This window comes from Pelophylax lessonae (genome assembly GCF_965119305.1).
Source record: "Pelophylax lessonae genome assembly, chromosome: 5".
Classification (NCBI taxonomy): Eukaryota; Metazoa; Chordata; class Amphibia; order Anura; family Ranidae; genus Pelophylax; species Pelophylax lessonae.
Window position 1 is genome coordinate 471193425 of NC_138772.1, and position 26928 is coordinate 471220352.

At 40.9% G+C, this 26928-nt stretch overlaps 1 protein-coding gene across 3 annotated transcripts in view; it reads left to right on the forward strand.

The window, feature by feature from the left end:
• The window catches only part of SLC26A7 (solute carrier family 26 member 7), a 99313-nt gene that overhangs the window by 40565 nt on the left and 31820 nt on the right, over nucleotides 1-26928 (forward strand). For all 3 annotated transcript variants that reach the window (XR_014225368.1, XM_082259811.1, XM_082259812.1), the window contains exons 7-12: nucleotides 149-296; nucleotides 694-807; nucleotides 13491-13568; nucleotides 16693-16788; nucleotides 18595-18701; nucleotides 26799-26865. Coding sequence is in view for 2 of the 3 variants with exons in the window: in XM_082259811.1 (XP_082115937.1) it covers nucleotides 149-296; nucleotides 694-807; nucleotides 13491-13568; nucleotides 16693-16788; nucleotides 18595-18701; nucleotides 26799-26865 (610 nt within the window). In the remaining variant the exon portion in view is untranslated. The remainder of the gene's footprint in view (nucleotides 1-148; nucleotides 297-693; nucleotides 808-13490; nucleotides 13569-16692; nucleotides 16789-18594; nucleotides 18702-26798; nucleotides 26866-26928) is intronic.

A 26928-nucleotide genomic window follows, 5' to 3' on the forward strand; every position in this document is an offset into this window, starting at 1 on the left:
ATTCCCTTGCAAAGTGAGCAGCCAATTTTTCTTTACTAAATCACCACCATACTGTACAAGTCAAGCGTGGTATGGCAAAGAGAACCTACCAGGCCATAAATTGCTCCAATTTCTATTTGTCAACTTTATTTTTGTTCTGTTGTTTCAGAATTCCTCTTCCTCAGGCCCCAACGATGGATGTTTTGCAGCAGGTCGTGGTGGAAGCCTTCAGTGTTGCATTGGTTGGATACACAGTTTCCATATTTCTTGCTTACAATTCAGCCAGAAGGTTCAAATATTCTGTTTACGAAAATCAGGTAAAGTCAAATTAATATATCTAATCTTTAAGTTTGAAATTGCTTTCATTCATAAATTTTCATCTCACGAATGCCGTTAACTTGTAATCTGATTTTTAGAAACACTACAGCTCAGCCATTTCCAATATGACTCAATATTTCTACAATATGGCTCATAATGCCCACATACTGTATGTATATTAAAATACATTTCAAAATGATACAGTTATTCATATATTAAAAATATGTAAAAAATAGCTTAAACATAGCACAAAAGCCTATTCTATACAATATGTATGTTTGAAAGTTTAAAGAAACATTTGGATTACCTTGAATATTTGTTATACTGATCTTTTTATGTATATTGTTAATTATTTGATGATATCCTGCAGTGAAGTATAATTTCTGTATGTTACAGGAGCTTTTTGCCCATGGACTCAGCAATATCCTTCCATCTTTTGTCTATTGTATACCAAATGCAGGAGCTCCAGCCCGGACATTTCTCCTATATAGCCGTGGTGCACAGACACAGGTCAGCGCTCATAGGATTTACATTTAACATATAATATATATATATATATATATACACAGCCATGGCCAAAAATATTGGCACCCCCACATTTATTTCTGTCAGATAATGCACCACCACTTCGCCCAGAAAATTGTTGCAATTACAAATGTTTAGGCATTCTCATGTTTATTTATTTTGTTTTTATCAGTATGACATGAAAAAGTGGAGAAACAAAAAGCCAAATTTGACACATTCCATGCAAAACTCCGTAAATGGACTGGACAAAATTTTTAAAACCTTCTCAAATTTGTAAGATATAATTTTGTAAGATATAATTGTAATTTGTAATTAAACTCACCAGTTTTAGTTAACAGGTGCTGACATTAGATATAGATATCACACCAGCGACCAGTTAAAATGGTAAAAAATCTATTCATCCTTTCTGTTGTGTGTCTCTGTGTGCCCAGTGGCTGAGCTAGACTTTTAAAACAGGGATGGCAAAGGGGTGGCAAGGTATTATTTTTGGGGGTCAATATACAAAGTGTCCCCTTCAATGCAGAGACCAGCGTGCAGTGTCCCCTTCAATGCAGAGACCAGCGTGCAGTGCCCCCTTCAATGCAGTGACCAGCGTGCCGTGCCCCCATCAATGCAGTGACCAGCGTGCCGTGCCCCCTTCAATGCAGTGACCAGCGTGCCGTGCCCCCTTCAATGCAGTGACCAGCGGATAATGCAGCTGAAGCTGCGGCAGAAGCACCGGTTGCCTTTGGCACTCATAAGCCGGCTAAGGTGTTTCCTTTTCCTTCCTATTTTGACAGATTTGTTGCAAAAGAGTGGTAACATCCAAAACGTCCCTTTGTGATCCCTAAGTGATTCGCAATGAGGTACCCCTTTAAAGAGTCCCTCCTTAAGATGTGGACTGTTCCATCGGTGGTGGTTCCCTAGGTTTTCAGGTTGAATAATGTGACGAGACCAATCTCGCCATTGGGCATTGGAGAAGCCTGGTTGCTCGCCTCTTGCAATGTGACTATGGACCCTCTCATCAGCCCGTGCTAAACGTAAACCCCATGGCGATTTGACTGTGTATTATATTGTTGCTGCCTCCTTTCGTCTGTTTGTTCGGCTGTTCCACGGCCCGTACAGTCTCCTTTATTCCCCTATGTTTTAGCCAAACGCCTTGCATGGTTTGGACTACTACAAATGGGACAGTCACATGCAGGAATGGTGTCTCCCTTTTAAAATGACGATGTTATTCCCTGTATAGTATGAGGTCTCTGGACAGGAAGTACCACTCCTAATATGGTCATTCCAGGAAGTTCAATAAGGAGACGGACTGTCTGAGGTGGCTCTCCATTCACCTTTTGTCGGGTGTGCTAATGAACTTGCCTGCTGTCTGCTAAGAGATGTATTGACACTCAGAGTAATGTGTATTGAGGGCTCGTTAGGGAACCATTGTTCTGTGTCTGGCTGTTGTGTACATTGATTGCTCCCTGGGGGCTTCTGTCTCCTTGCACATGGCAGTCCTTCTGGTCAAGCTATCTGACCAATCACTGCTGACTCATTTTCAAGCCCTCATTTGCATGGCTGGAGAGGACCTTATGAGGAACTGCAGGTATTGTGCAATTGACCAATGGGAAAGCGGTTGTTGGGGGAAGGATGTTCCAAATTCTGTATAAAAGTGTGCTGTGTTCTTCCAATAAATGTTTTTCCTGTTTTAACCTCAACGCGGAGCCTTGTCTCGTTAGTGGGGGGATTTATTGTATGCTGTTCCAGTTTCACTGCTAGGAGTGTAAACCCTTCATATGGTTTTTCCTATTCAGCTGTATGCAGCATTCATAAGGTTCCAGCTACACTGTTTGCATCATTCCTTGGTTTCCAGTTCGGGAGTTTGGTGTCCTGCAAGTAGCTGTGCCTGTAGCTCTGGAAGGGGAAGATCTCCTAAACGGTTTTAACCCTTTTGTGTCCGGGGTGCCTTTACAAATAAGGCAACCATGATTCCGATAGAAGAATCGCCGGTGTTTAAGAATCTGGCTGACAGAAAGGTGGAGGCTGTGGCCCGCAGTATGTTCATTGTGGCTGGCTCGGCACTCAGACCAGTCTTCACCATTGCCCTGGTGTCAGAAACTCTGACTGAGTGACCTGGAGGGTAAGCAGCTCCCCCCTGCCTTGGCGGTGCTGGCAGACCAGTTGGTCCAGGGGCTGCAGTTTCTTTTTTTTTTCTTTTTAAACGTTTTTTATTGAAGGCAAAAGAAACATGGTACAGCAACATGCAGTGAAAATATTAGGTACATGCCATGATAAAACAAGGCGCTTTGAAATACAAAACTGCAGCATATAACATTCAAATAACACAGGGGCTGCAGTTTATCTGTGATGCTTCTTTGGATGGGGTTCCCCTGATTTTTAGACTGTCTGTTTTGGCAGTTGTCCTTAGGCATGTTTTGTGACTCAAATGTTGGTCTGCGGACCAGACCTCTAAAAAAAAAAGCCTTAACTGATCTTCCATTTCAAGGAGATCGCCTGTTTGGAGCTTCCCTGGATGATATCATTAAGAGTCTCACAGGGGGAAGAGCACCTTTCTTCCGCAGGCTAGTGAGGGTAAGGAACCTCATCGCAGACATGGCCTGTCCTTTTTCGCTCACAGGAAGTTTTTCAGTCGCTCAGGATCGGTTGACAAGGGTTCAATGCCTTTCAAAGCCTCTTCGGGAGGATCCAGGTGACCTTGGTCTGGCAAGTCCAAAGCAAGTTTCTCCAGACCCGAAGACAAAGCTCCTTCTGCATGAAGGTGCGCCCTCACCCATGCTTGTGGTTGGGGGACGTCTTCACTAGTTTCCGAACCTGTGGACATCCTTAGTGCAAGACAAGTGGGTCCACAAAGTGATAGGGTCCGGCTAAAAGATCGAGTTTCGTTCTTACCTTTCAGAGAGGTTCTTTCCTTCCAATGTGCGCCTGTCCCAGGACCGCTTGCAAGCCCTCTTTAGAGAGGTACAAGACCTGTTGCTTCAATGGGGTAATTGTTCGGCTCCAACTCTGGAACATTTTCAGGGGTTTTATTCAAACCTGTTCACAGTGCCAAAGAAAGAAGGCAAGGTGCGTCCAATTTTGGATCTCAAGGCCCTGAACTGCTTTGTGCAGATACAGAAGTTTAGAATGGAGTCTATTCGCACGGTGGTAGTATCCTTGCATCAGGGGGATTTCCTTGCCTCTATCCACATCAAGGAAGCTTACTTACACATTCCAATATGTGTCTGTCCCCAATGCTTTCTCCGCTTTGCCATTGGAGAGGAGCATTAATAGTTTGTGGCATTACCCTTTGGTCTCGCCTCTGCTCCTTGGGTCTTCACAAAAGTGTTGGCTCCGGTGCTGGCGTTGTTACATCAGCGAGGAATCGCAGTGCTGGGCTACCTAGACGACCTTCCCTTGCGAGCAGAGTCCCCTTCTGCTCTGATGGACAATGTGGACATCATTATACAGACTCTGAGGGAGTTAGGCTGGCTTCTGAGTTATCAGAAGTCTCTGGTTCCTTCCACAAAATTGGACTATCTGGGTCTGAGTCTGGACTGGGCTATAGCCAGATTGTTCCTTCTTCTGGACAAACTCCAGAAGTTGCATGCTGCGATTCATCTCTTGCTGTCCAGCAGGGGGTTGTCCCTCCGGACTTCCATGAGGGTGCTGGGCCTGATGGTTTGTACCTTTTGAGGCAGTCCCATATGCACAGTTACATATGAGGTCCCTGCAAAGGGAGATCTTGGCCAAATGGGACAAGTGTCCGAAGTCTCTGGACAATCAAATCCAGCTGAGCCGAAAAACAAAAGGGTCTCTGATCTGGTGCCTTTGCTCTCCAGCTCTTCACCAGGGCAAATCTTTTCTCCCCCTGTAGTGGACAGCGGTCACCACGGATGCCAGTTTGTCCGGGTGGGGAGGTGTCCTGGGTCGAAACTCCACTCAGGGAGTTTAGACATTGGAAGAGTCCAGACTCCTGATAAATTTCCTGGAACTCCAAGCGATCGGGCTGTGCCTGAATCACTGGACAGATAGCCTAAAGGGGTGTCCGGTGCTAATCCAATCGGACAATGCCTCGACTGTGGCTTATGTCAATCACCAGGGTGGAATAAGAAGTGTATTGGCAGCTCTGGAGGTTGCCGGCATTTTTCGGTGGGCAGAATGTTTTGTTCCGGCCCTCTTTGCCGTAAAAGGGGTGGAAAATTGGCAGGCGGATTATCTCAGTCGGCAGGCGTTGGACTAGGGGGAGTGGTCCCTTCATCTGGAGGTGTTTGATCAACTGTGTTTACAGTGGGTCATCCCCGAGATAGATATGTTGGCTTCTCGGCTAAACAGGTTTGTGGCACGGTCACGGGATCTGCTAGCGGACGCCACAGGATGCGCAGGATCGAGGCAGTAGGAATTCCGGTCATTTTTTTTATATATATTGACTTTTTATTGAATTTTCTATCAGCATATAAAAAACATAAATCAAGTCATTGCGCCGTTTAACATGCATGTATAACTTTTACAAATAACTTCTGTATTATCAAACTCTTCCCACCCAAAAAAAAATAATTGAATATCCAAAGCCTCTCCTATTATGTTCTCTACTACCTACAGACTCTGTCATACTCCTCTCTTAGATGCCATAGGTAATATTGGCCCTGATCACTCAGGCTCCAGGTGATTCAGCCCCAAGCTATCTCCGTTATGGACCTCAAACACCCAGCATCTTTATATAATCCTTAGTTTTTTTAAACTTCAGCCAGTCCCCCCATATATTCAGATATTTTGCACAGAAGTCCTCTGCTGTATATGTAGCGGACTGCCATTCTTTGATACTGCAGATTTACCGTTTTGCTCCTTCAGACTGTCTCTGTGCTCCTTTAAGACTGCTTTCAGAAGGGATTCCTAAGAAGTGGAAGAACAGGATTGTGGGAGATATAGTTCTGTATTGGGAGCAGACTGTTATCTGGATTACTGAAGGAACTGTTCTCCCAGGGAGCAATGGGGGGAGTAAAGGATCATGTGAGAGACTATAAACCTATACCTGACCTGCCCGCAGAACCCAGCCTCAACCCAGCCTGTGGCAGCAGAGCATTGCTTATTCCCAGATACCGGAGCGTGGGAGGGCGCATCGCCTGTGTTGCAGGATTCTCACATATGGACATCATAGAACGGAAGGGGGCCTGTGTGAAATCCAAACCGCAAGTATAATCCTTTTTCCATCAACACATTGACCGCAGACAGTATTGCATATATCACTTCTTTGGGATTACAAATCTCACATTGGACAGTGATAAGAGCTCCAACTGCCGGCAAAGACTTAGCAAGGCCTTGCTAGGAGAAGGGGTTTAATATCAGTTACACCTTAAAAGGGACACATCTAATTTACTTTACAGCTATTAGTCAGAATAAACTCAGCCTTAGCATAATCCTGAGCAATAGTTAAAATAGTGCTATAAGGGTTAACTGTCATTGTTCACAACTCTATAATATTGTGTTATTACATTCTTTATTTGCTATTTACACCTATATCTACATCATTCTTGCTGAATTACACTGACTTTGGTGGGATTCGTCTGACTGATAGAGTTGTATCTGTTTATCTCAAAGTTACACTTGTTCATCCTTTAAGTAAACAGCAAACGTCATTTATATTGTGTCAGTGTGTCCTTAAAGGTGTATACACTCATAACATTACCAGGTGTGCCAGTGGGGTGGAGCTTGTTCTTGGGACTGAAAGGCAGAGAGCGGGACCTGTTTTACTTAAGCAGCTCCTGAGGGGGTAGCGCTACATATACATTGTTTGCTCCATGGATCTCGCCCTATCTACCCTTACAGCCCACTCGGGACTTCTGGCGAATGCCAAAGTGCCGGGATCAGCCTTTTAGCTGCATTCAGTAGGTGAGGCACTAGTATATTCTTATACCCTCGCCTTTTTCTCTGTGTTGTGAAACAAGTAACTCCAAGGTTCCATCTGGATGCAGCATTCTGTAATCTGGTAAATCAACCTAATAATCCCCTCCCAGAAAACTTGAATCTTTGTGCTCTCCCACCACAGATGTGCAAAGGTCCCAGGAGCTCTTCATCCCCTCCAACAAGTTGAGGATGTCTCTGCACTGAACCTCTGGGCCCTCGCTCAGATTTCATCTAGCCAAAAGCTTGTAACACATCTCTGTTGTCAAGTAATTGATGAGTAGCAAGCTAATTTCAACACTTTCTTCCTTTTTTCCTCGTCTTGCAGGGGTCCTAATTCCTGTTCCCATTTCCCTAGATAAGGTGGGTATACAGAATCTGTTTCCGCTAATAAGATCTTATATATTTTGGATATACTATGCTTCATACACACAGGGGAACTAAACAGTTTCTCTATTGGTCTCATATTATCTCTTCCCCGCAGAGGCTGTGGGAGAGTGCACAAAGTGCTATAATTGTGTATATATCCATTCATCAAGTGGAACATTCCCCATTTTTTGTCTTAGTTCAAAAAAAGTGCACAATCTGTTTCCTACCATTACATCTCTTAACTGTATCACCTCCTTTTTGCCCATCTGACAAAATATAAATAATCCTCTTTCCATGGTTTAAAAAAAAATGTGTTTATTAATAAAATCAGTGGTGCATTATATTTCCAGTGGAATAATCTACTTAGACTAGCATAAATTCTTAACGTGTTTTTAGTCAGTCAAATCTACCTTGCTTTGTGCGCACTCAGTTTCTACCCAGCTCCTACCTTTCTTTTGTTTATCCAGTCTGCTATTCATGCTATAGAAATTGCCTGTTAATATTTTTTAAAATCAGGCGCAGCTACCCCCCCCCAACCCTTTTCTCTTTGTTAGTACTACGTAGGCGATTCTCGGGCGTTTGTGTGCCTATATGTATTTTAATACAATTGCCCTTAACTTCCTAAAATAGACTTGAGGGAGGGTGATTGGGACCATTTGGAATATGTATATGAGTTTGGGAAGAATGTTCATTTTTACTGCGTTTATTCTACCCAACCATGAAAGAAGTCTATGTCTCAGGGAGTTCAGCTGCTCCTTTACCTAATTTAACATTGAGCTTGGGAAGAATGTTCATTTTTACCGCGTTTATTCTACCCAACCATGAAAGAGGTCTATGTCTCTGTAAGTCCAGCTGCTCCTTTAGCTAATTTAACATTGGTGTATAATTGACCCTGTCAAAGGCCTTTTCAGCATCTATTTACAATAGTATAGCCGATATATAGTGATTTGAGACAATTGTCCCTCCCCCTCCCGACCAGACACACAGCCCACCTGATCATTGTGTATCCATTTCGGCAGTAAAGGTTTTATTCTTTTTGCTATTATTTTTGCGAAGATTTTAATATCTGTATTTAAAAGAGAAATTGGTCTATAGCTCGTTGGTGCTATGGAATCTTTCCCTTCCTTCAATTTAAGGGTTATTTTAACATACTTCCCCCAGTATATTAAAGCATTCGCATCGTTTGGGGACTAGAATTTTTTGAAACCTTTTATAATACAGGATCAAATATCCATCAGGGCTGGGCTCTTCCCCAGGGCCATGCTTGGGAAATCAAGCTCCTGCCAGATCTCCCTTACTTCTATCCCTACCTTTCCCTTTCTGTTGAATATTGTATAACTGACTATAATACCAGTGGAACACCTGAGCAAGATCTGTGGACGAATAGACAATTTCTCTGCTCTCATTTTTAATTTTGGGAATATGGCATGCGTTTTTTTTCTCCCTCACTGTTTTTGCTAGCTGTTTCCCAAGTTTATTTCCCCATTGATATTTTTCATTCATAACTATATGAAATGCACTTTTTGTCTCCTGCTCCATAAGTGCCGTCAATTCCCCTCTCTTCTCAATCAACTCTTTCTTCTCTGGCATGCCTTTGGGTCTAGTCCGTTGTTCCAGTGTATGTACCTACCTAAGTAGCTGGTTCCTCCTCTCAATCTTTTCCTTTTTTTCTTTGTGTCCCAATGCCTAAAAATATCGCTTTATTTAAGCCTTATGTGATTCCCACAAGGTAGTTTGTGAAATCTCCGGTGTATCATTAATAGCAAAGAAGCTCTCCATCTCCTTCTATACTTTCTCGACTATCTTAGGATTTTGAATGAGCGAGTCACACCTCTAGGTGTTGCTGAAACTAGATCTAACTGCACTATCACCAGGATCAGAGAACGTGATAGACTTAATTATCACATCCTTAAGAAAGACTAGGAGTTGATGTTCTATAAAAATGTAATCAATCCTTGAAAAAGACCCATGTACTGAAGGGTAATAAGTGTAATCTCTAAGTTCTGGGTGTCTCATCCTCCAGGCATCCACTAGTTGACACTCTCCCAGTAATCTCCTAGTTTCATTCTGCTTTTGTAATGGGAGATGGGAAGTCCCCGTCGATGAATCCAGCTGTGGGTCCAACCCCATATTAAGGTCTCCCTCTACAATAAGCCTCCCCTTCTTGAATGTCATCAAACTTTTCCTCAAAAACTTATTTGGACCTTTATTTGGGGAGTAAATATTTGCAAATATGTACTCCATATGGAAAAATCTTCCCTTATTAAACAAAAACATCCCCTCAGGGTCTGCTAGCTGCTCCTTCAATGTAAACACAGTGCTCCCATCAAATCCAATCGCCACACCCCGGGAATGGCTCAAAACCAAGTCGCCATAGAACCACATAGGAAAAAACTGGGAAGACAATTTAATCCCTGATGTATGTGTAATATTTGTTTCTTGTATGAAGGCTACTCCAGCCCCATAACGATGCAATTCTTTAGTTACCTTATGTCTTTTGCTAGGTGTATTCTGGCCTCTAACATTGTATGACACTAGATTTACCAGAGCCATGGGCAACCAAAGGAGCAGCTAGCACCTCTTATCCTTGAGAGAAGACCTGGAGAGGGGAAAAAAAAAAGAAGGTGGCCCCTGCCCCTCCCCCACCCCATTACCCTTCCCACAGTGGTAATCCACTCGGAGGGTTGGACAACTGTCCAGATCTTGTTCAATGTACAGATCTAGTGATCCACTACTGTGTGCCACTTCCTGTCCATACCTTTCCAGGGGGACACCACCCCGATGCCAGATCCATCTCCGCCCACTGGACTACTGTACTCACCAGCCTTCTCCCCCTGCCGCCTCCACAAAAAGGAAGGAGAAGAGGGAGGAGGGAAGGGAAAGGGAGAAAGGACACAGAAGACAACCCACACCAAACCTTAATACAACACAGCCCTATACCTTGGATGTGGTTCGGGCTATACGGGTGTACCTGGCAGATACGGAGTCTTTTAGGAAGTCAGACTCGATATTTGTGCTTACAGATGGGCCTCGAAAAGGACTATCCGCTTCTTCGATGACAATTTATAGATGGATCAGACAGACGGTGACTCAGGCCTATTCGATTAAGGGTCAGGTTCCTCCTTTCCCTGTGAAGGCACACTTTACGTGGGAGCTCAATGCTTCTTGGGCCTTTCGTCATTAGGCGTCAGTAATGCAGGTGTGAAAGGTTGCTACTTGGTCGTCGTGCACACTTTCACAAAATTTTATAAAGTGGATGTGTTGGTATCTGCGGATGCCTCTTTTAGCCGCTAGGTTTTGCAGGTTGCTGTTCAGGGGGCTTTGGGGGTGTAATGTTTTTCATGTGGGCTCCAGTTGTTTTGGTTGAACTCATGTTACCTAGTTGGCTACGTTTTAGCCTTGGGAATATTTCTTGCTGTTCCCACCCCTCATGTTTGAGGGGATGTCCCAATGGTTAAGAGGATCAGGAGCTGTGTCCGTCAATGAATGAAAGAGAAAATGGGAACTTTGACTTAAAATCCATTTCTCTGATGTTCATTGATGGACAAAGCACCCACCCCTCTATGGAGTTGTATTACTTCTGACACAGCTTTTAACAAAACTGGGTACCTATAGCAGAGAGGGGGAGTATACCTCCTGGGACTGCCCATAGGCATAGTCAAGTTATTTTTCTGCCTAGTGTCCTACTACTGTAGGAGGCAGTATAACCCAATAGTTAAGAAGATCAGGAGCTGTGTCCATTAATGAACATCAGAGAAATGGATTTTACGGTAAGTCAAAAATCCAATTTTTTGTGTCATAGCAATACAAACAAAAGATATAAACATGAGTTAGCCTAAACATTTGTAATTGCAACAATTTTCTGGGCGAAGTGGTGCATTATCTGACAGAAATGCAGGGGTGCCAATATTTTTGGCCATGACAAAATATATATATATATATATATATATATATATATATATATATATATATATACAGTATATATTTATATTTTTCTCCTAACATTACTGTCAACAAATTCAATTATGACACCTGCAAATAAATGCATAAAACCTACTTTAGTTAATTAATGTCTTGAAACATTTTTGATATGAGCTTGTATAACTGTTTTACATCTGTAATTAAACATTTCTACATACCAACATTTCTACATACCAAATCACTTTTAAGGCCCATTCATACCTATGTATATGTGCTTTAAAGCCATCACCAGTATGATGATATTTACCATTAGTCCAAACTCAAGATCATTGCTGTATAAATCATTGGACAGATAAACCGTTCTTTACAAGTTTCACCTTTGCAATGCTTACCCCCGAAGGATTCGCTGTTTCTAGGGTCCGTGTTCCTGTGCTCACAACTCTGCAAATTGCGCCAAGCATTCTGACACACCTGGCTGGGTGGGGAATAATTATTGCAGATGTACAGCCGTAGCCAAAGGTTTTGAGAATGACACAAATATAAATTTTCACAAAGTCTGCTGCTTCAGTGTTTTCAGATCTTTTTGTCAGATGTTACTATGGTATCCTGAGGTATAATTACAAGCATGTAAAATGTTTTTATTGACAATTATATTAGGTTTATGGAAAGAGTCAATATTGGCAGTGTTGACCTTTTTTTTTTTTTAAAACCTCTGCAGTTCGCCCTGGCATGCTGTCAATTAACTTCTGAGCCACATCCTGACTGATGGCAGCCCATTCTTGCATATTTAATGCTTGGAGTTTGTCAGAATTTGTGGGTTTTTTTTTGTTCACTCACCTTTTGAGGATTGGCCACAAGTTCTTAATGGGATTAAGGTCTGGGAAATTTCCTGGCCATGGACTCGAAATTTCGATGTTTTGTACCCAAAGCCACTTAGTTATCACAATTGCTTTATGGCAAGGTGCTCCATCATGCTGAAAAAGGCATTGTACGTCCCTTGGATGGTTGAGAGAAGCTGCTCTCTGAGGTTGTTTTTGTACCATTCTTTATTCATGGCTGTGTTCCTAGGCAAAATTGTGAGTGAGCCCACTCCCTTGCCTGAGAAGCAACCCCACAAATAAATGGTCTCAGGATGCTTTACTGTTGTCATGACACAGGACTGATGGTACCGCTCACCTTTTCTTCTCTGAAAAAGTTTTTTTTTCTGGATGCCATAAACAATCAGAAAGGGGATTCATTAGAGAAAATGACTTTACCTCAGTCCTCAGAGGTCCAATCCTTGTACATTTTGCAGAATATCAGTCTGTCCCTGATGGTTTTCCTAGAGAGAAGTGGCTTCTTTGCTGCCCTTCTTGACACCAGGCCATCATCCAAAAGTCTTCTCCTCACCTGCCTGCTGCCATTCCTGAGCAAGGTCTCCACTGGTGGTGGCATGATCCCACAGCTGAATCAACTGTAGGAGACGGTCCTTTTGCTTGCTGGACTTTCTTGGGTGCCCTGAAGCCTTCTTCACAAATGCAGTGAAAATATTTTTTATGGGATTAAGTTCATTTTCATGGCAAAGCGGGACTTTGCAATTATTTGCAAATCATCTGATCACTCTTCATAACATTCTGGAGTATATGCAAATTGCCATCATAAAAACTGAGGCAGAAGATGTTGTGAAAAATTTATATTTGTGTCATTCTCAAAACTTTTGAACAACTGGCATATAGGGCAAAACCCCTCCTAAACCCTATACTCGGCTAATCCTAACTAAGGAGAGTAAGACCACCATAATAGTTCAGCACTGTGTAATATACACTCTCTCTTTGTAATATTTGCAGGCAACACTGTTCCTGTTTGTTAAAGTGTAGTGGGATTTGGCCAGTGACCTCTCACCTACTCCTGTGGTGACCTTTTTACTGTAAGCAGCACAATTGGTCAATGTCCACTGTATCCTTCCCCTTGATCAGGCAATGGGCTCTGTCAGCATCTGTGGCAATCTATGGTTTTCCAGGATGTCTGCCACTGCACCTTTATTTCTCTCAGGTGTGGTGGTGAGTGGTCTGCTGGCAGACTGAAGCGCACTCATTCTCTCCAAACATCCTCCACACTCCCCCTCAGCCCAGGAACATCAACCCCCTCCTTTTCCTCTCTGCTCAGAGCTCTAGTCACTCTAGGATTTGTGATATCCTTTTTCTCAGTCCATAAAGCAACTAAGCCTGTTTGGAACTACTTTTCCCACAATCCTCTGTTCTTTCCATCATTCACAGCAGTCCGCAACCCCTTCCTCTGTTTAATGGGCAGACCCAGCAGGCTACTTAAGTTCTGTAAACACAGTCCCCAATACAGCTTTGCCTGTCCCTCTGTTAACACAAGCAAGGACTACAGCAGACACTATGATACTGTAGCTGCTCCTCACCAAAATGGGACTATACCTGTATATTCTAATATTTAACTGGAGTTTATTAATTGCTTCAGTACATTTTCATTATTTATGACGTTACATGTACACTTTGTTTGATCTCTAGGTTGCCTGTTTGGTATCATGCTTCCTTGTCCTTCTGGTCATTTATTTCTTAGTACCCTTACTATACTGGCTACCAATGGTAAGCAAAAATGTTGTTTAAATTGTAACTCCTCTCTGGGTGATTTATACAAATTGCCAGGATTTTAGCAAGCTTTGTTAGAATCACACTTTTTCATCCACACAAGCAGGAAATTATATTTCCGGAGGCATTCTGTTCACCAGTGGTTTAAATACCACCTTCAGGTTGTCAAATTGAAAGGAAGCTACACTTACAATGTTGGACAGTTTTTTAAAAATGACTGTGGTTGCAGATTAAAATAGAAAGGTAATTTTTATTAGCACAAAATTACACTATGGCTTATGTAACAATTATATGTTGTATGAATGTTTGTAATGAAAGTTTAGATTACCTTTAAAGCCTAAGTTTAGCCAAAAAAATTGCTGCCATAATTTATCAGTATGACAGGGGTTACTAGACCGATGGACCTGTGGCAGCCACTCATCAAGAGTGCCAAACTATGTCCGCCCTTTGCTGCCCAGCTTCTCCATTCATTGAAGCTGTGTTATAGCTTCTATGAATGAAAAACGATCTATAAATGGAGGATGGGCAAATGAATAAAAGGTCCACATCCTCCTTTCATAGATTGTGCTTCATTCATAGCACAGCTTCTATGAATGGAGGCAGGGGGTGTAAGAGACTGACATAGTCGGCCAGCCACAGCTCCCTCAGCTCTGTGACAGTGTGGTACTCTATTACAATGTTAAAAGGCAGTCTGTGCCAGGTTTTGTAGGGGACAGGCACACTGATGATACAGATGTGTGCTTGGTCAAAAGAATCAGGATTAGAGTTCAGGGATCCAACCTCCTGAGGATTCCATTTGTGTGCAAGGGAGCAGGGAGGTGCATGTCTGCACTGTGCTGTCTGGGACAGGACAGCCAGAGGCCCGAGCCTGAGAGACAGAGCAGCGGGGAACTGTAGGAAAGAGAAAGAGTGCTGACCAAGGCATGAGGCCTGAGCAACAGTGCTGCTAAAGAGAGCCAAGAGGCTGAGAAATGTTAATTTTTTATTGATAGTGGAAACCCCTCAGAGGGAAGCCGATTGTTGTGAACTTTTCTTTCTGTTTTAAAAAAAAGTAGGCAGAAAAAGTCCTGAAAAGGCATATCTGGTTTGGACTGAACTCACTGGTAAGTACTACATTTGAGTTAAGCAACCCCCAAGTTGTCACATCTATTAACCCCCACTGCACTGGAAATTAGGGTGACATTTGTCGGGGGGACTCAGAGGAGGAAGATTTTATGTAATCCCACAGCCAGCAGCACAATGAATCCATCAAATTGATTGCAAGTAATGTTCCTTGTGCTGATTTTTTTTTTTTTGGCTAAAGCTTAGGCTTTAAAGATAATAAATATGGTGTTTATAACCAAACTTACCCATATGAACAACTAAAACAGAGATGTCACTTGCAACCAGTGATTCTGGGTATGTTTTATAATTAAAATTAAAATTATAATAAACGTAAAAAACTTTAGAGACACTTATAGCTGGGCCCCTTATATAGATTTCTAAAAAAAATGTATTAATTACATTTTCTTAAGTATTCATGGATACATATATAAATCTTTTAGGAGATTACCATTACAGAATATGTTTAACCAGTTGCCGACCGTATAACTTAGATATATGGTGGCAATGTGGCACGGCTGCGCCGCATCATGTACCTAGTACGTGATCCAACACTTCCAGGTCTGGGGTGCGCACGCGCACCGCTAGCCAGCCACTTTTGCTGTGGTCATACACAGCAGAAGCTGGTTGGTGAATACCATGGACTCGATATCCGCCAGCACCGAACGATTCTTCAGTACAAGTCATCAGAATAGTAATAAAGGGTGAAATCTTACATTGGGGACATTGAATTTCCTTAGTCTTAGGCCCCTTTCACACATGCTGTCCGTTTTTCCGTTTTTCATCCATCCGTTGATGGACAGAAAACGGACAACAATGCATCTCTATGGAAAAAACGGATGTAAATAGAGAATAAACCATTTATATCAGTTTAGATCCGCATCCGTCATCATCTGTTTTTTTAAACTGATCAAAGCTCTATTTTTCTTCCGTTAAAAAAACAGATGGGACGAGAAACGGATGTAAACTGACAATGATTCAGTTTTTTATCCAATTTTGCAATGGTAGTGGATGTAAAAAAAAAACTGATGAGCACTGATGAAATACGGATGAAAAACTGATGAGCACTGATAATATACTGTTAGCTCAATTCTTGTCAGGAGGCAATCACGATGATATTACAGCCCTTCAGTTTCTACCCTCCCAATAGATGGATTTCCCCTCCAACCAGCTGGGAGTTATGACGACACATCGTACTCAAACTTCGTGCAGTCACAACTAACTTTATTGAATGTGAAGCTCATATTTAAAGCATATTTGTTGAGCAGGAAAAGACTGCTCCAAACCGGTTTTACAGTTCATCAGTCGAATTACATATCAGACAGAACAATACATGAAAGGGCCTTTGCTTTTGCCATGCATCTGTATGTCAATCTAAGGCGTTCCCGAATCTGAATGTGTGTCCTATGACAGTCGCCCTGTCTGCATTTCGTTGTCATGTGTTAATGTAAGCAATTGTCAATTGTTTATGGGTTTGTCCGTAATTTCCATGCGCAGACTTAACTTTGTCAAGTGTCCCAATGAATGAATGAACAGGTGTTTACATGTCGTCTAAATGCAAAACATAGCTGTCTGCTGACCAAGGTGGATGAATGGCTGTCAGTGCCAGCTCGTTAATATGTAAATGCAAGGGCCTACACTTCATCACAGAATGGGCACAAACCGAAATATATATCTGAAAAATCATAAGGCATATTAATACAACCTTTCATATACGGATGAAAAACTGATGAGCACTGATGAAAACGTGATGAAAAGCTGATAAATACTTCATCCATTTTGATGTGACTGAACTGATGAAATTAATGGTCCGCATGTGTGAAAGGGGCCTTAGAGAGAATACCACTAATTTCCTGACTTGTTTACAGGACAGAAAATGAAGGCAAATCTCCCCATTGGAACATGAATGGCAAGGGTTTAACCATTCCATACTCCATTCAAAATAATAAAAAAAAATAATAATGTATTGGCTTTATATATACTTTAACCCAACATGTGTATTTGTGTGCTCCTATTGCAGTGTGTCTTGGCAAGTGTGATTGTTGTTGGATTAAAAGGCATGCTTAGACAGTTCCAAGATTTGAAGAAATACTGGAATGTTGATAAATTCGATTGGGTAAGTACTGAGCTGAATTTTGAGTCTTACTAATAAGTCAAATATTTACATGAATATGTAAGAAACCTTTAATAGTTCTACCAAGATAGACACACAAACTATAAGTGAAATAGTGAGGCAACTTTATATCAAAGCCTAACTTCACAGATTGCAGAAAATGTTTGGCACCTTTGGACACATCTAGTTTGCAGTTGGTTTCTATTGTACCTGAAATAATTTTTGGTAAAGTGATCTTCTGAACACAGCTGGTTAGAAATGGCAATATATAACTTTAGCTATGCGATTGTTTTGCGTATTGCTGGCATAATTGTGCCATTAGGAGGATATGTAACAGACAATTCCACCTATTATTTCAAAGACTATTCCTGACTCACTGGTCTGTAATTAATCTTTTTTTGTTTCAATATGTTTATTAAAGTTTTTCATTTTACAACAACGCCAACATATGAGCAGTATAAATATGAACAAGAAAAAACAGTAGAACCAAACTACAGCAAAAACCAATTGCCTTCAAGGAAATACAGTGAAGGGTTATACACGTGGAGTGAGATGCAATCATGGTTAACATTTATAAACCATACGAGGGAAACCCTCTCAGGACCCTTCACCACAGTAGCGGGGCTCTACCATAGGTGGGATCCATGTAGACAATAGATCCCAGGAGGGCGCAAGGCGGACTGGTGAGGACCACCCGCCCATAGACAGAAATTTAGGCAGTGCAGGGAAAAGACAGCAAAGAGAGAAAGAGAGAGAGGAAGGAGAAAAGAAAATACCCCCCCCCCCACCCATACAGTATGTTTAAATGACCGATTTCTTATCAGTGGCTGGTATATGCTCAGGCTATATCCACCTCTAATTTCTCTAGTTCTGTTACATAGGTTTTTGGACCTGCTTGCATGACATTAATGTTTAGCACAATGAGACAGGCATACAGAAGTTTGGTGGTGTGCATGCCACCTATATTTTACTACATCTGATGTTTGGGCCTCATTTCCTCATACCAAAATGTTGCACTACTTCTTTAAATATGTGACAATCCAATCAAATGAAACAAATATTTTAACATATGACTATTATTCCAGTGTAAAAACAACCCACATAGTGTAAATGGGTAACACCAAATTATAGAAGTAGTAAAGTCCAAATCCAGAATAAATTCTTGTACTGGTAGTTCTCATACATTTCCAAAGCAGAGACCATAAAAATTAAGCATCTTATGATCACTTGTTTAACAGAATATGTATTTTTCTTTCTTTAAATCTCAGTTTTTAAATGTGGAGGCTAAAATACTAAAGGAGGCATGTTTAAAATCTAGCCAGTGTGGCAGCTATGGTTCCCTCCACTGATATGGTGGAAAAGTCATCATAACCACTTCCATGCATAAGTTATAGTTTTACTGTGAATATATTCCATCTCCAGTGTCTTATTTGTGCTTGAGATTTCTTACAGCAGGTATTTTTGGTGATCTGACATTTACATGAGTGCTGACTCTGTTATCACAATATCAGTTCTGGCCGAATCAGCAGTGAAGAAAAGGCAGCGTTTGGAGAAAGGGTGGCAGAACGCTGCCCGCGGTGGAAGTTGTAATGAATCTTTAAACATCACATATTATGGGGTGTATTTATACCAAGATTACATAGTAATATTATTGCATTGATTTAAAATGGAAAATACCACATTTAGCCACCAGATTAAAATCATTCAACCAGTACAGGAGATAGCATTATAAGAATAACATACACTGTGAAGTACTATGCATTTTTGTTGTTCCTAATTTTCAATATTGAGTGTTTTTTTTTTCAACAGGTAATATGGATTTGCACCTATGTGGTAACGATTTGTTTTGCTGCAAATATCGGTTTGCTGTTTGGTGTTGTCTTTAATATTGCAGTAGGAGTATTTCGATTAACCAAGTAAGGTTATTTTCTCTCTATTCTATTATTATATGAATTGTCTTTTTTGAACATCTTAGATAGTTACCAGCATTTATAATGTCAAGGTCAGGGCTGTTTCTTGAAGAGCACTTGAGATATACTGTATGTGTGTTTGCAGACTCTCTGCAATCTCTAGTGTGATACATCCACAATGCTCATGGTAGTTGTTGACTAAATTTGGAAATATTTAAAACTGCCATTTTTTTCAAGTTCATATATGGTTTCATGCTTCCTGCTGCAATACAGCATGACTGCCGAAACATGGCTTCTGTTTGTTTCCTAAAAACCTTTAAAAAAAAACAGTAGACACCATGTGATTTTCATTTACATACATTTATATTCATGCCAAAAAAATTGGATGTACCTTCGTAATGCAGATATGCGCCCTAATGATATATTTAGAGCTGTAATTTTATTCACAGGTTCGTTTTTAATATATATCTAACATAAATAGGTAGAATTGGAGATATATCAAGTTACTAGATGCTAAACCCATCTAAATTCACTAATAAATAAACAGTATTTGGCCTCCAGAGAGTTTAGGATTAACCAGATATACATCAATAATACTATATAATGATAATTTGTATTTTATTGCAATAATTAAATACTTACAAGGACATATAAAGCAAGATAAATGTGACAATCAATATGATAAGGCAAAGCATTTTGTGAAAAACAGAATAACTGGTTTGAGATATTGGAGAGAGTATTGTATTTTAGGTTTAAATGAAACAAAACTGAAATGCCATAAAAATAAAAGTAACAACAAAAGCAAAAATCAACTGAACTTTGAACAGCTAGAACTCTATGAAAAATGCAAGGCAATGTATATCAATAAATATTTTTTTAATATTACCCCCAACATCTGAGTCTTCTTTCTTCTTTAAATTTGTGTTTTAGCACAGAATGTATTAAAGAACTGTAGCTAAGCGGTAGGCACAGGAATACCCCAAATAGAACTCATTGGGATTCATATTTGTTGGTGGTGCAAACTCACTCTACCCATAATATTTTAAATTTAGTAGGAAAGCTCCTGGCTTCATATGCCAGCCTATACAGGGGTAATACTTAGTTCACTTCTACCATGCATACAGATTTAAAAGGTTGGTGTTCTTCCATTCTAGGAATAACCGTTTTTTTAAATAGAAATACAGGAGACTAGGAAATTGTATCTTAGTGGAACTCTCTTCAACATCTTCTAACAGACCAAGTAAACATCTCTAAGTGTCACGATCAGGGGTCAGGCTCGAAGACCAGTTGCTATAGCATTAGTAGGACTTCCACCGATCAGCGGGAGAGGTATGCAAGTGGGTCACCCTGGTAGATGAAGTAGGCTTACCTGAGGTGTGAGGTCTAAGTACTAACAGGTGTTCACCAGAGCTCCTGATGGGATGGCATAGATGGCATGTTAGTACCAGGTTGCGGTCCTCAGAATTGCCCCACAAGAATGTGAGCAAACCGGGATTCCAGAAGCAGATATAGAAGGTAAGTATCAAACAGAAATGTAGTCAGTAAACAAGCCAAAGGTCAGTAATGAGTAGTTGCAGGTTGGGATCAAGCAGAAGCGTAGTCGAGGAAAAAGCCAAGGGTCGTTAATGAGTGGTAGCAAGAAAATAGATGGCAGTAGGGAAGACGGAGCATGATATTGTCTGGGGAGAGCGCAAACATCTAGCAAACAGGAAGTACAGAGACATGGCTTAAATCAAGGAGTTTAAGGTCCAGCAGAAGTCAAGGCACAAGGCAAGGTTGTCCAATGGATCAGACAGGGTGCTGTCCAGCATCTCAGGTAGCCAGGAGTCTTGGGTATCAGGAATAATAAGGCCTCTCACATGGAGTGGGGAAGAATACCCATCTTACCAACATGCTTAAGAGAGTGAAAAGCTGGGGAATTAGTTGGTCTTAGTCGGTTGTAAGTGCAGCTCTACAGGATAGCCATCTAAGCACAGGGTCTTGTGTTTAAGAAAAAAAGAGATGTCTTATGTTATCTTCTCTGGGATGAAGGGGAAGTCCAGGAACTCCCTTTGTTCTTTGTTCAGAGACAGTAAGGGATATGTGGGAACTATTGTGGATCAGCTTATCTTCAGTATATTGTGCTTGGGATTTATATAAGGCACTACAGTGGGTACGGAAAGTATTCAGACCCCCTTAAATTTTTCACTCTTTGTTATACTGCAGCCATTTGCTAAAATCATTTAAGTTCATTCTTCTTCCTCATGAATGTACACATAGCACCCCATACTGACAGAAAAACACAGAATTGTTGACATTGTTGCAGATTTATTAAAAAAGAAAAACTGAAATATCACATGGTCCTAAGTATTCAGACCCTTTGCTCAGTATTTAGTAGAAGCCCCCTTTTGATCTAATACAGCCAGGAGTCTTTTTGGGAAAGATGCAACAAGTCTTTCACACCTGGATTTGGGGATCCTCTGCCATTCCTCCTTGCAGATCCTCTCCATTTCTGTCAGGTTGGATGGTAAACGTTGGTGGACAGCCATTTTTAGGTCTCTCCAGAGATGCTCAATTGGGTTTAAGTCAGGGCTCTGGCTGGGCCATTCAAGAACAGTCACGGAGTTGTTGTGAAGCCACTCCTTCGTTATTTTAGCTGTGTGCTTAGGGTCATTGTCTTGTTGGAAGGTAAACCTTCGGCCCAGTCTGAGGTCCAGAGCACTCTGGAGAAGGTTTTTGTCCAAGATATCCCTGTACTTGGCCGCATTCATCTTTCCCTCGATTGCAACCAGTCGTCCTGTCCCTGCAGCTGAAAAACACCCCCACAGCATGATGCTGCCACCGCCATGCTTCACCTTTGGGACTGTATTGGACAGGTGATGAGCAGTGCCTGGTTTTCTCCACACATACCGCTTAGAATTAAGGCCAAAAAGTTCTATTTTGGTCTCATCAGACCAGAGAATCTTATTTCTCACCATCTTGGAGTCCTTCAGGTGTTTTTTTAGCAAACTCCATGCGGGCTTTCATGTGTCTTACACTGAGGAGAGGCTTCCGTCGGGCCACTCTGCCATAAAGCCCCGACTGGTGGAGGGCTGCAGTGATGGTTGACTTTCTACAACTTTCTCCCATCTCCTGACTGCATCTCTGGAGCTCAGCCACAGTGATCTTTGGGTTCTTCTTTACCTCTCTCACCAAGGCTCTTCTCCCCCGATAGCTCAGTTTGGCCGGACAGCCACCTCTAGGAAGGGTTCTGGTCATCCCAAACGTCTTCCATTTGAGGATTATGGAGGCCACTGTGCTTTTAGGAACCTTAAGTGCAGCAGAAATCTTTTTGTAACCTTGGCCAGATCTGTGCCTTGCCACAATTCTGTCTCTGAGCTCTTCAGGCAGTTCCTTTGACCTCATGATTCTCATTTGCTCTGACATGCATTGTGATCTGGAAGGTCTTATATAGACAGGTGTGTGGCTTTCCTAATCAAGTCCAATCAGTATAATCAAACACAGCTGGACTCAAATGAAGGTGTAGAACCATCTCAAGGATGATCAGAAGAAATGGAAAGCACCTGAGTTAAATATATCAGTGTCACAGCAAAGGGTCTGAATACTTAGGACCATGTGATATTTCAGTTTTTCTTTTTTAATAAAACTGCAACAATGTCAACAATTCTGTGTTTTTCTGTCAGTATGGGGTGCTATGTGTACATTCATGAGGAAGAAGAATGAACTTAAATGATTTTAGCAAATGGCTGCAATATAACAAAGAGTGAAAAATTTAAGGGGGTCTGAATACTTTCCGTACCCACTGTATAACCACCTAGGAAGGCTATTGAGTTGGCCTCCTTTGTATTTTGTATATTTTTATGTGCGTTATCTATTCTGAGTATAGCAGATGGGATGTAGTCATGACATGCTAAGTATGCCACAGGAGACATCTGTTTTTGTCACCTGATCAAAACTTTGTTGTGCCCGATACAAGAGTTTCTTTTGTGTTTCGTTTCGTCCACTAATGCCATGTTGTAGGATCTATTGTGGTGCCTCCAAATCTGACAATTTTCAGGGTTATTATTTCCATAATATAAGTGTTCTATCTCTGCTCTGCAGTTTTAAGCTTAGGGTATTCTAGGTTATTTTCTCCTATAAGAAAGTACCCCAAATGTATTTATTGTTAATCACCTAATCTAAAAAAAATGTCTTCACATGTTATCAATAATATTAAAACATGTAGTATTTAATTTATAATTCCAAAAATCTACATCACATCTGTTGTAGCTGCTTCTCTATAAAGTAAATATATATATATATAAATATATATATATATATATATGTATAGTTTTTCTGTTCTAGAGCATGGCACATACGTACTATTAATAAGGATTGCTCTTAGCCCATATTTTAAAGACAAAGTAAACCAAATGCAATACAAAATTTAACACGTTGAAATAATTACAGGCGGGTCCCTGGGTTACAAACGAGATACGAACTGTAGGTTTGTTCTTAAGTTGAATTTGTTTGTAAGTTGGTACAGGTAAATTTTTTAGGTATAGCCCCAGCCAAAATAATAATTTTTACGTTTTTGGATAGCATAGGGAAGGGTTAACACCCCTGTTCCATTTGTTTTGCTGTCCGTACCCCTGTTCAGAAGATTTCACCTCACTTTCTGTCCCTATGACAACTGGATTTTGGAAATTTTGGGTTGTTGTGGAAACAAGGATTAGTGATAAAGCTTCAGTGGAGACACATTTTTCCAATGAGAACTCTTACAGAAGTGAATTTCCCTTTCTAGGGGTAGATTTCCTCTCACTTTTTGTTGTCTCCCTCGTTTGTAAGTCAGATGTTTGTAACCCGGGGACCGCCTGTACTTTGTTCAAACTGTAACTGCACACTTTAGTTGTATCCACAAACAGTAAAGATGGCTTTAATTTTTAAATATTTTTCTGCATCTTTTAATAATTTGTATTATAAAACCACTCTTTGAAACCATGACCCATATCTTTCTCAGCTGGACATGGCAGGTTTTTAAATATGGATCTGGAATCAAAAAGTCAAAATATATCATTGGGCATATTAAGCAATTTTTAAATTGTACACGGCAGGTCCTCTGAAATGCACAGAAGCTTCCAGTAAGTGTTCTACCGTATATACAAGCAAGGCAAAAATAGTTGATTGTATTTTGAAATGTTTCTTGCAATAATGTCATTTTCTCAATTTGGCACAATTATGCCCAGAGTAATCTCAATAGCAAAATAATAATTGCGTTGTCCAACATCCACTGTATGTCATCTATAGATAACAAAGTAGTATAAGCAGTTATAATACATAACATTGCAATTTGCATCTGAACCAACTGGCCGATATAAGTGGTCTATAACCCCCACAATTGTTAAATGTGGCCACATCCCTCATTCCACTGTTTTGGGGCAAAAAAACGATACCATCTATTTCCCAATTGCTTAGAAAAGTGGACAACATCTGCTTTATGGAAGATCTTACTTATATCTCATGCTCCACTCCAGGTCGCCACACCAAGATATGGGCCTGTCGGTTTTAGTTCAAATCTACTGCTATGTATTTTGATACTATCTCAGACCTCTCTATTGATAAATAATGAGTAGGAAATACTCCTACTACTTGAATTTCCTCTCAGAATACAACTGCCGCCGTGTATTGAAACCCTCTCTGTCACTCTCCCTTTCCCTTCCTTTCTTTTTCCGTGACTACTCCTCTTCCTCTCCCTTTTCCACCACTCCTTTCTACACAATTCTATCGGTCCTTGGAGATCATTGGTTATAATAAGTCTGGTTAGAGCCTGTACTTAACTTTACCCTCTCTGGATGCTACTGCAGTTATTAATAACTATGCAAATCCCCCCCATCATACTTGATGTAATATATGTGACTTTCTTATAGTCTCTGTCTTTACAAAATACCTTTATATTGTGTTTTCTTTGTATGTGTTCAAAACTTTCAATAAAAATGAATTTAAATAAAAACCCTGTCAGATCAGTGACCTCTGAGTCCCCCTCACATCAGAGTCCCCAGGGCACCCAACAGAAAAGTCATCGGAGCTTCCACCACATTAGTGTCCTCAGAGCCCCCTCATATCATTGTCCTATCATATAATTAGTACATGAGTGGCAGCATGACAGAAGGCGGAAGGCAAAGGAGGACTGTCCAGAGGTGGATTTCTCTCCTCTTTTGAATGCTGGGGGTGACACTGAATGCCACCCTATCCTGGAAAATTTCAGTTGTGCAGATGGGTCGGCCCACCTGCACTTAGGAAACACATGATGCTAAAGGACAAAATAGAGGACTCTGGGATATCTGGGATTTAACAATCAAATACAGGTGCTTTGATCTGCTAACCCAAGGTGCTTTTGAGGTGCTGGGGCCTAAATGTAAACATCAATAGTCAGAGGCATAGGCACTGTTGTTTACACATTGTTGATATTTACTTTTTTTCCCTTGGGCAACATCAGCAGCCAATAGTCTACATTTTTGCTGTATGCATGTAAAACACAAATGTGTATATGTCTACAGCACTAAATACGCTCCATAAACAGGTCCTCAAACTCATATTTGGTTTCTGCAGCTTTACACTGTGAACCAATACAGATCAATACATACCTGTTCCTGCACTCTTCACAAAGAGCAAAGTAGGCTTAGGTGTTATTAAACCATACCTCTTCAAGCCCGTTTCACTGTTGGCACACTTTGCCCCCACCCATCATTTGGTGTGGCACTCTTCATCCATACCCTGTAGTCAATGGAGAACATTCAGAACAAGGTCATGTTACCAGTGGGGTACCTCAGGGATCTGTACTGGGACCAATTTTGTTTAATATCTTCATAAGTGATATTGCAAAAGGCCTCGATGGTAAAGTTTGTCTTTTTGCTGATGACACAAAGATATGTAACAGGGTTGATGTTCCTGGAGGGAAACGCCAAATGGAAAAGGATTTAGGAAAACTAGAAGAATGGTCAGAACTCTGGCAACTGAAATTTAATGTGGATAAGTGCAAGATAATGCACCTGGGGCGTAAAAACCCAAGGGCAGAATATAGAATATTTGACACAGTCCTGACCTCAGTATCTGAGGAAAGGAATTTAGGAGTAATTATTTCAGAAGACTTAAAGGTGGGAAGACAATGTAATAGAGCAACACGAAATGCCAGCAGAATGCTTGGATGTATAGGGAGAGGTATAAGCAGTAGAAAGAGAGAAGTGCTTATGCCGCTGTACAGAACACTGGTGAGACCTCACTTGGAGTATTGTGCGCAGTACTGGAGGCCATATCTCCAGAAGGATATAGATACTCTAGAGAGAGTTCAGAGAAGAGCTACTAAACTAGTACATGGATTGCAGGAAAAAACTTACCAGGAAAGGTTATAGGACCTTAACATGTATAGCTTGGAAGAAAGAAGAGACAGAGGGGATATGATAGAAACTTTTAAATACATAAAGGGAATCAACTCGGTAAAGGAGGAGAGCATATTTAAAAGAAGAAAAACTACCACAAGAGGACACAGTTTTAAATTAGAGGGGCAAAGGTTTAAAAGTAATATGAGGACGTATTACTTTACTGAGAGAGTAGTGGATGCATGGAATAACCTTCCTGCAGAAGTGGTAGCTGCAAATACAGTGAAGGAGTTTAAGCATGCATGGGATAGGCATAAGGCTATCCTTCATATAAGATAGGGCCAGGGACTATTCATAGGATTCAGATATATTGGGCAGACTAGATGGGCCAAATGGTTCTTATCTGCCGACACATTCTATGTTTCTATACCCCCTGTTCTTCCTCATCCCCAACCCAATAACAGTGGGTGTAGTCAGTAGGTCATTCCCAGATTTAATCTGGTCACTCTAACCAAAGGGGAATGTTGGGGGGTGGGTGGGGGAGGGGAGGGGAGATCAGAGCTGAATCTTTGTTCACCAGTGTGTTTTTTTTTAAGCCAAACAATCCATTATTTCTGTAAACATTGGTAAAGGAGGAGGTTACTTTCATTGGCATACATTTCTTACGTAATAGGATTTATTTTATAGCTGTATCAATCCAGGTCTGCAATCTTGAACTCTATATATTGTTATTGATTTACCTAATGATTCTGTCTAATTCATCCTACAGAGCAAGGACACTGCAGCTCGTACATCTAAATGAGGATTTTAGCTCAACAAGTGAAGAGGATTATGGTGTAAGGGTTTTTCAATTTTCAGTAGAGCAACTGTAAGACTATCTGAAAGATTATAAGTAATTT